Source organism: Sinocyclocheilus grahami, unplaced genomic scaffold (genome assembly GCF_001515645.1).
Source record: "Sinocyclocheilus grahami isolate Dianchi unplaced genomic scaffold, SAMN03320097.WGS_v1.1 scaffold18.1, whole genome shotgun sequence".
Lineage (NCBI taxonomy): Eukaryota > Metazoa > Chordata > Actinopteri > Cypriniformes > Cyprinidae > Sinocyclocheilus > Sinocyclocheilus grahami.
Genome location: NW_015505197.1, coordinates 2,526,668 through 2,537,128, shown reverse-complemented (window position 1 = coordinate 2,537,128; position 10,461 = coordinate 2,526,668). Strand labels below are relative to the sequence as shown.

The 10,461-nt window shown below is 37.2% G+C and overlaps 1 protein-coding gene across 2 annotated transcripts; it reads right to left on the bottom strand.

The window, feature by feature from the left end:
• Positions 1-4,412: 4,412 nt before the first annotated feature.
• On the bottom strand, positions 4,413-7,495 carry LOC107553445 (protein phosphatase 1 regulatory subunit 3C-B-like). 2 transcript variants are annotated; one of them, XM_016235645.1, is made up of 2 exons: positions 7,473-7,495; positions 4,413-5,553 (listed from the first exon to the last, which is right to left on the bottom strand). In XM_016235645.1, exon 2 carries the CDS (start codon positions 5,511-5,513, stop codon positions 4,596-4,598), a length of 918 nt encoding a protein of 305 aa, XP_016091131.1. In that variant the 5' UTR covers positions 5,514-5,553; positions 7,473-7,495; the 3' UTR covers positions 4,413-4,595. The 2 variants fall into 2 exon arrangements, with proteins under 2 accessions (XP_016091131.1, XP_016091123.1); XM_016235637.1 differs by lacking the exon at positions 7,473-7,495 and adding an exon at positions 6,092-6,279.
• Between the last annotated feature and the right edge of the window lie 2,966 nt (positions 7,496-10,461).

Here is a 10,461-nt window from a genome sequence, read left to right as displayed (position 1 = left end):
GAGCATAAGATTTGCTTCCATTTCTGTTGGCTTCACTTCAGTCCTCAGAACAAAATATGTGTTCTTCACTGCTGAATCAGCTTCAGTTCACAAAGAAAAACTCTTTAGACAAATGTTAAATATACTTTTTACATTATGTCCATCATTGGTTTATGTAAATGTGAAAATGAAATGTGTTTATATAGTCAGTTCTCATTAATACAGATTTAACGCACTCCAGAAAGTTTTCAAAAGTCTACTTTAGAAATATATTTCAAATCTAAATCTAACAGACTTTCAAAACGTTACAAAAACAGGGTTAGAGCAATTCTTGTGATGTCTTAAGGCCTGTTCAAACTAAGAACGTTCATTTAAAAAGTTGACTAACAATAATTCTAATTAATTCTAATTAATTAACCAATTAGTGCCCACACCAATGGCCAATAAAAGTTTTATGTGTGGTCCATATTTTCTACTCGAAAATTACTTATATTCATATGTACAAACTTTGATTGGGAGTTTCAGCAAAAACGACTTCTTTCAGCTAAATGGAACAAAATAAATAATATTTTCCAGAACCAGCACCTTATAAAATGAGATGTAAATTGCCAGAGACCAAACTCAAAGTCTTCAAGCCATTTCTGCTGCTGGATGACTTCATACCAGTCTCAAACAATGGCTCATTGACCAAATACTGGCAAAAGCAAACTGTAAACAGGGTGGTGTCCACCACTGAACTAGAATTAATGAAAGCTTTGTTACAGTTTGACCTAATGCAGATTCAGAATCTGTTTTTGAAGGAGTGTAGTCTAAAACCTGTGTCATAGGTTTCTATGGACTGCTGGCACTGGTGTCCAGTGGTGTCAACAGCTGCAGTATATGCCTCTTTAAAAATAGCTGAAGAATGATGCTCTACAAAAGTAATCAGATATCGCATTATGTAAACTGCTATGTCATAGATAGCAATGAAACAATGAAAGACAACTCACAAGCTCATATGTTTACACAGACAGAAACTGAATCAAGCAAAACCGAGTGCATGCATCCTCAACCACATGTTTGCAATTCGTCCACAGGAAATAAAAAAGCAAATTAAATCTTTGAGTTGGTAAAGGCAGCACCTGGGGAAAAACACATTTTCTGTGCCCTTTATGGTCACAGAGTGCTTTGCAGAGCAGGAAATCACAGCTGCATGGACAAATCCACTCCATACTCCGCTCCAGTTCCCTCCTCACTCAGTAAGAGGACTTGTTCTTGACAGATTGTGAATGCTGCACTGTTCTCCTGCCATCTCTGAGGCCTGTTTATGGCTCCTGCCCCAGACAAACTCTCTCTCTCTCAGCCCTCTAATGTTTGCATAACTTCAGTTTTAGAATCAAGAAAAATGGAGGCAAAAGTCCTGCTCTGGCTGAAGGTTTGGAGACTAAAAAAGATTGCAGAGACAGGGTGAGGTAGTCTAGCGCAATTAAGTTTAAATATATGAAACACTAAATGAGTTTTTACAAAACTGGTGCACATATGACTTTTTTTTAAAACATAAATCATGAACGTTTTTGGTATGACAAACATTTCTGCTACAAGAAACCATTATCTTTGTAAGCAGCTGCAAGCCTGTTATAGGAAAGAGTTGAGTCATTTTCCCAATAGTATCTCACATAACTGAAATATCATCAGTCTGAGCCACTAAAGTCTATTTCTAAGGTCATGTTGTCCAACTGACAGAGACAAACACATAAAAATTATTACTTTGGGCCTATCTTTGGGTTTTGGGCACACAAGAATGAGGGAAGAGGAGCAAAATTCTTGCTGGCCACTTGATATGCAATTTGAGTGGATGTGTTTATACAAAGAGATGTGCATATGCCTTATATACCACACATTTAAATGCCTGTGTGACTTTTTACCATCTTTCATGATGCCCTTTGTTATGATCTTTCAGGATATAAAGAGACTTACTTCCAGAATTTCCTTTCAAATTAGCTGAATAGTTCGTGGATGGACACATTCCAAAATAATGATTTTTCCAAAATAATTAAAAAAATGATGAGCCTTTTCACAGACGATGATGCATGTGATGATGCATTTCAACAGTTATCAGCATTGTAAATCCTGCAAAGATTAAAGTTGCTTCCAGAATTTCCTTTCAAATTAGCTGAATAGTTCGTGGATGGACACATTCCAAAATAATGATTTTTCCAAAATAATTTAAAAAAATGATAATGAGCCTTTTCACAGACGATGATGCATGTGATGATGCATTTCAACAGTCATCAGCATTGTAAATCCTGCAAAGATTAAAGTTGTTTAAATTTGTTAAAGTTTAAACTTTAAATTTGTTAAAGTTGCTGTGAGGGTGTTTCTAATACAGCAACTGTGGGAGTGACTAAATTTGACATTGTTTGTTCTTCTGACTGCAATTATCAATCTCTCTATTTTTTTCTTCCTATTTTTGAAAGTCATAAAAAGTTGGGGAACTTTTCTTTTGCCAAATTCAATTGCCCTGCAGAGGCATGTCATGTTACTTCTAACTTTGTTATCTCATACTACTTTTAGGGGGGGGTTCATATTTATAACTGGCTATTTAAGGTTGTCACGGTGTGTACACTGCAACTGCTATTGGAATAACCTGAAAGAACCTCTACTATCAACATAGGTTCCTCTGTTTACTGGTTTAATAAATGGTGACCAGTCAAAATAGGCTTGGCATGAAGGAAGGTATTTTTGAACTGTGTGTCTAGTACATGATCAGGCAGAGGGTGTTCATATCCAGGGTTATCAGAGGTCTTGTTGTGTCTAAATCTGCTTTACATGGATATATTCATAAAGCCCAGGTGTCAGGTTATACTGCATCAACTTGACCAGTCTCTTCTCAGAAATCTGCATTATTATTCTCATTTTTCAGGTGCTTGAGTGTTTAACTTGAATACTATAGTCAATTTGCTTATAACTCTACAAGAGCAAAGAAACTCGAACTATCATTTGTGTTTTGTCCCAAAACTTTTATGATACCAGCTTAATTGACACAATAATGTTGTCACTTTGGCAAGTAAGTAAAGTCTACACCGGACAGATCAGACATATCCTTACTTAGTCTGACTAGTTATTGAGAAAAATAATCTGAAAATTTGAATTTTTATTTTAGAAAAATCACACCAAATACATACTCATTTACCAAGACATCCATTCTTTCTTTAATAAAATACAACCATTCTTTATCTTCACATCTGATTCAAACATGACATCACAACCAATTCCACTCAGATTCACTGAATTGCACTTAAAACATAAAAATTATCCAAAAAAAAGACTACTTACTTTACAATGACATTTGCTGAGATCCTAAGGCACAGAAACCATTATCATGGCATTTGTTTAGCTTATTGCATTCATTTGCATTAAATTCAGCACATTAAATTTCGAACACATCCAACATGAAAAAAAGAGACCCCTAAACGTATGTGCATCTTGCAGATAAAAACTTGATAAACAAAATGATCAAAACCAAAATTATTTCAATGCTATTGTAGTACCTATTAAATATGATAAATAAATATATATTTTTTTTTTTCCTTCTGAAAGTTTGTAACCAGTAAAGGTTACCCCCTTCAATATGAAGGACAATCTCACTGGTTGCATACCAACTGTTCATCTCTTCCATAAAAGAATCTTCAACTGGAAATCGGCTGAAAATTGGATAGTGAGACATATGCTTTAGATACAAATATCCTCATATATTTAGACTTGATTTTCACTTGGTATCATTTTTTATAGTGCACAGTCTGCAAATGTGACACACAATGTCACAATTTTATACAATGGATCGACAAAGATGTTATATACTGTTTACTCCAGACCCCCTAGTGTTCTTGTTTACAGACAACATGAAAAAAAGAGACCCCTAAACGTATGTGCATCTTGCAGATAAAAACTTGATAAACAAAATGATCAAAACCAAAATTATTTCAATGCTATTGTAGTACCTATTAAATATGATAAATAAATATATATTTTTTTTTTTCCTTCTGAAAGTTTGTAACCAGTAAAGGTTACCCCCTTCAATATGAAGGACAATCTCACTGGTTGCATACCAACTGTTCATCTCTTCCATAAAAGAATCTTCAACTGGAAATCGGCTGAAAATTGGATAGTGAGACATATGCTTTAGATACAAATATCCTCATATATTTAGACTTGATTTTCACTTGGTATCATTTTTTATAGTGCAGTCTGCAAATGTGACACACAATGTCACAATTTTATACAATGGATCGACAAAGATGTTATATACTGTTTACTCCAGACCCCCTAGTGTTCTTGTTTACAGATGTGTCTAACTCTATAGGAAAGGGGTCATCACATGTTTTACTTAACAAAAGAATAAAACATGCCGTATTGCACTGTAGCAACATGTTCCATCTAAATAAACAAGGTTCACTCTCTTCCCTCTTTAGTCCGCTAATAGACAGCTGATCTAGGTCTACTTGTAAAGTAATCAGCAGGTATATCATATTAAGAGCTTTTAAGAGAACATTAATCTTCTTCTGTTGTCATACGGAGATATTTATTGTTGCTAAAACCTTTCAACACATTTGGATAGTTAATTATGTGAGCTCAAGTCACCAATAGGGGCCACTGGTTGCAATGTGCCCCCAACTCTGCCAGTTTGGAAAAATGCTATTGGACTGGAGCGGACTTTTACATTTATACATTTCCTTGTCTAGTGTTTTCTTGCCTAACATCCTGGATTCATTCGGTTTCTTTCCCTGGTTTGAGGAATTCCATATATTGTTTTGTTGCCAAGATGTTGAAACCAGTCCATAGTTTCTGCCATCGTTGTTGTCCCAGTGGGTCTGCTCTCCAGTTCTGTAGCTAATGCAAAATTCGACCTTATTCTGAGGGGGCACATACCCAGGCAGTTCAATGGCAAATGAGAATGTGTCTGTATCCTGACAACTGTAGACATTATTCATAAACGTGCATTCCACATCCTGGAAGCTCTTCCATGTGTCGAAAGTGATCCGCACATGAACCAACTTCTCGTAGGCCAGGTTACGCACTTTGATGGTGCCAGTGAGGGCCCGCTCCTGAAGAGTACAGTTCTCCAAACAAACAAAGTTTTTCAGCAACCGGCTACGGAAATCTAGGTAGTCTGCCGCTGGCTGTGGAAAGTCTAGAATTCTGCTCTGGACTGAGTTTATATGAAGAGTGACTGTGATGTTCTCTAGGTCTTCCAGGTCAAACTGCAGTTCGGATGTAGCAGGTTCTCGGTTTTCAAAAGTTGAGAAGACATGCACCGCTGTTAATGACATACCCTTTGAGTCCGCAAACACAACCTTCTTTTTGGCCTTGGATTTTGGGGTCTGCCAGCCCAGACGAGGGGGCTCCAGGTGGGTTCTGGAGCTCAAGCAGGGCCGCAGGGGTTTGTAGCAGGTGTTGACCAGGTTGTGTTTCCTGTAGTCTTCATAAGAGCTCAGGAAGCTGTGCAGTGGGGGAGAATGGGTGATGTACAGCTGCACGGCCACATCCACAGGCATAACTGGACCCGGCGTTGGGGGACTGAGGAGATGAAGAACTCTAAACACATACAGACAAAAGACAACCCAGTGAGTACAATGTCTTTAAAATGGTTCTTAAGACATTCTGCTATAAAATGATATTCTTGGAGGAAGCAGTCTGCCTTTATGAAACAACACAATACAAATTAGACATGAGTGAAAATGACAAATGATTGTGACAGCGGCCCTTGAACTCCCCACAGGAAGTAAAAACATAAGGTTGCAGGGCTCTGCTTGATTATACATGACAATATATGTGCTAGGGTTTCAAACATTTCAGTACTAACTACAAAAGTTTTTTATGGTTGGCTTTCACATGATAAAATGTGCGAACTTACATTTTTGTTAGAATGATACGTGACAAAACAAAGATTGCCATTAAAACTTAAATCTAGATTTACATAAAAAAAGATAAATAAAATAATTAGAGAGAGGTTAATTTTGTTTTTAAAAATCTTTAATACTCTCGAAGTGTCGCTAAATGTAGGCCTAATAGAGGCATCAGAAAACCCTTTGCGTTATTTAAACCTTTGTATTGGTTTAAATAACGCTCTTACCTTGTGGAACTCGTGGAGAAAGTGCTTCAGTTTAAAGTGGTCTCTTGAGCAAAGCACATTACAGGAGATACAGGATTTGTAAGCAATTCCAGAGCGCTTGTTGTAATGTAAAATTCGTTATTTTAGCAGTTCACCCCCAGAACTATAGCTTGTCCGCTGTGCTCTGCCGACACACCCACTCCACGCTGCGCACACTGCGAGTCCTTTAATAAAGCCTCTTGCCGCTTATTTGCATATTCCACACCCCAGCCAATAACCGAGCCGCATATTTTTGTGTCGACCAATCATCACTGGAAGAGATTTAGAAGCCGTGGACCCCTGTCGGTGCAAATTGTATCGCACTCGCGTGTGAATACCTACTGCTTATTAATGTCTTTTTGTTAAAGCTACAGTCCATAACTTTTTTTGGTTAAAAATGATCCGAAATCAATGTTTGAGCAAGTACATAATCAGCCAGTGTTCAAAACTATCACCTTACTTTAGCCTGATTCACAGCTGTTAGCTTATAATAATGTTTAATTTGAGTGGTACGGGTAGGTTTTCGCGGGAAATTCGAGCATGGCATATATCGAGCATTACGTCACGTCTATAAACATAAAGAAGTTGTCCCGGCTACTAGGTTATCGCATGTGAGGATCCTGCAGGTGGCCGATCATTTATAGCCTTTTCTCACAGCAACCAGAATAATTAAATGTATAATTTTGATGGCGGATTGTAATCCAAAAAGGATTGTGTGTTTATGAAACACATGTGAATGAAATTAAATTATATTCCAGTTATAAATGTGCTTCTGATTACAGATAGCCTGGGATTATAAAGATTTGTATTTTAAAGAAAACCAGTTCGAAGGGAGCATAATTTGCTTTTTGGGTTAAAAGAATTTTAATCTAATGACAATTAGACTGTGCAGAAATTGAAATCTACTGGCTAATACACACTATAGTCACCAATGCTGATGTTGTTAACATTAATCATTTGAGAATAAAGTATAACAATAATAATAATTTGAACAGTTTGATGTGATATGAGCTAACCGATCTTTAGATTTAATCACCATTGGTAGCAAGATTTATGGTAATGCTTTTTTCCTCAGTTGGTCAGAACAAACGTGGCAGACTTGTTACTTACTTGTTCAGATGGCAATATATGGTGAAAATTCTTATTTGGGTCATATTCCAAGTAGGCTAGAATCTGTGATTGCGAAGTACAGTAATGTTAAATATCCACACCGGTGCGGTGACTGACTGCCACACATACTCTTCAGAACATTAGATTCATCCGCGCCGTGTCGACTTCACAACCCATGCTAGCTAGATAATTCCTCACTCAGCTGCAATTCCAGGTTTTTAAACAGAGATGGCGACAAAGAGGCAAAACTTACGGACTGCAGCTTTAAAGTGACATCCTCTTGGGTGTAGTAATGGTTGTAGTTTATATTCTTTTATTTCGAGACTTGTAAATGTTAGGCTATCTTCATTCAGGTGGAGGTGACGCAGCAGGGTAATCTTTAATCTATTGAGCGTGGTTGTTTGCCCTGTGAATGTAGGTCATGGATAAAGTTCATCTTTATTTTCTGAAGGTTGTAAAAAACCATGAATCTAAACTTATCACTGACACTAACACTAACAATTTATACAAAAGTATATAACACTACCACTAAGACCCAACAGTGCCTGGTGTGTTGCATTGTCCAAAGGTCCAAATAGCTCTTCTTTGGCTCAATTCCAATACGTGACTGTGGCGCATGATAGAATAATCTGATTTTATAAGCACTCCAAATTGAAATTCAGGCCATCCAGTCTTCATGCAAGCTATACTAACTAAAAAAACTGACATTTTGTCTTTGTCAGTCAGTCTCTTCCCTATTTCTCTCATAGTTGCGTGGTTTTATCACAGTGATCATTATTTGATTAACGATTAAGTGACATTCTCTGATTGATTGATGTGCCCAGATGTCCTCCTAAGTGATCAATACCATAACACCTTCCTTATTGATGTGCAAATGTTGAAGCTGTTTCGATTGTATGTGTTGGTGATTAGAAGTTATCAGTCCAATGGGGCACGAAATAGCAAAGGGCCCAAACATGTGCAAATATAACAATCTAAGACCTCTCTTTCTCTCTCGAAATGTAGCAACACCAAGACCATGGGTTTGATTCCCAAGGATCATGGAACGAGGCCCCTACACGGTGATGAAAATATGAGATAGGAGGGGAAATCATATTCCAACGCTTTTGCGTTCTCTCGCTAAAGCTTTGCTTTTCGCCGAGAAACATTTGGTTCGGTCGCAAAACTAATGCGTTTCGCCGAGAAACTTTTTGCTCGGTCACAAAACTTATGCGGTTCGCCGAGAATTTCTTCGTTCAGTCGCAAAACGTTTCATTTGATCACAAAACCTTTGCGTATATACATATATAGCCCACACTATCCGCTCCGGAGCGGTATTCAAGGGTTAGTGTATCCCATCGTGCATCATGTTCTGGAAATAAATCGTGAGACTTTTTGCCAAGATCGCGCGAGAGGTCACGGAAACCTTTCCAATGTAAGTTAAATATTAATAATAATAAGATATTACATATAATTTGGTAGTAAAACAAAGTGCTACACATTTTATTGCTGCACATTTATATTAATATTTATTTTTGTACAACATTTGCAACTGCTTTTTATCACTTAATTGTGTCATCTATGGGGACTACTGAACAGACATTTAGTAGTTGATTTTAAAATGCAAAGTATTGAAAATAATAATAAAACTCTGTAAACACTTTGCGTTTTTACAACACTATAAGTGTGTCCCATCAGGTAATGAAAAGTTGTACACACACTTGTGGTCTTCATGCTCACTTGAACACTTGGGCCAAATACAGGAAATACATCATATAAGTAGTCAAGTGGTCAAGTGCAAAGACCACAAGTGTGTGTATTTGGACAAGGCAAGAGTTTCGCTCCAACCCTAATTAAACACACCTGATCCAGCTAATCAGGTACGACTTATTTGAAAACTACATGGTATGTGTGTTGGAGCAGGCTTGGAACTAAACTCTGCAGGGCTGCGGCCCTCCAGGAACTGAGTTTGATACCCCTGATTTAGACTGACCATCCATAAATGTTGTTGCTACTGTGGCATAAGGATATGCTATAACCTTGCAATTGCATAATAAGTCCTGTTTCATGCTGCCAAGCCCCACTATGGCACACAACCTGAAATAAAATGAGTGCTTGGCTGTGTTACAAAACTTCAATGTCTTATTCGGTGTACTTGTTACCAACTGGAATATGCAATGGTGGAGAGAGACATCTAGTGGACACTATAAAGAAAGTATTCATTGTAAATTTAGTCTTATTATCTAATCGACACCTGCCTTCCACACTATTTGCAGGGCTGCCATGTCCAATAAAATACAATCTTATTTTAGAGATACTTTTAGATAGATAGTAAGCCAGATTTCCAAACACATTACCTAATTCAGCCAATCAGTAAGCCAGATGCTCACTACCTAGGTTTGGGTAGATGCACCACGCCAACCATCAAAAAAAAAACAAAAACCCTGGCATAGAGGGTTATTTGACATGTTTTTAGTGTCATGAATAGCTGTAGAACACTTCTGCCGACCACCGAACACAAGTTCAGCGGTGATTATGTTGTACAAAAATGTCTCATTTTTGGTTTGGAGGTCGCAAGTCAAAGGCTTTTACAGAAAAGTTTAGTGGCCCAGAACATAAACTGACCCAAACCCACAGAAAATTATCCCCATCTATATGTATATACAATATAATAAACAGAATAAAAACAATGAATTATTAAATACTTATTATTTCATAATATTTGTATAACATTTTTATTTTATGTTTAATTATTTAAAGGAGACATATTATGCCCATTTTTGCAATATGTAATATAAGTCTCAGGTGTCCCCAGAATGTGTCTGGGAAGTTTCAGCTCAAAATACTCCACAGATCATTTATTATAACATTTTGAAAATACCTATTTTGAGTGGAAGCAGAAACAAGCTGTTTTTCGGGGTTGTTTCTTTAAATCCAAATGAGCTGCTGCTCCCCGCCCCCTTTTCCAGAATAGACATGTGCCGTTACAGCTCATACCTACTAAAACGTCTGTTTTGGTTCTGATTATCATGTTTATCGCACTGAAATCATGCGTTTTAAACCATATGAGTTTAAACATGGTTTTCTGAGAACACACATCTGAAGCACACGGACAGAAAGCGGCTGTCACAGGCATGTGAGTACTAAACTAAGTTCTCATTTACACACAAGTTTACATTAAAAACACACACAAGTTACAAAAACAGTCGGCTATGTCTGTGAAGGTAAACTGCTGGGAAATAAATTGCATGTTTATTTTAGAT

What these genes read in the sequence shown, in the direction of transcription:
- LOC107553445 (XM_016235645.1), bottom strand. Translation starts at nt 5,513, where the DNA reads ATGCCTGTGGATGTGGCCGTGCAGCTGTACATCACCCATTCTCCCCCA.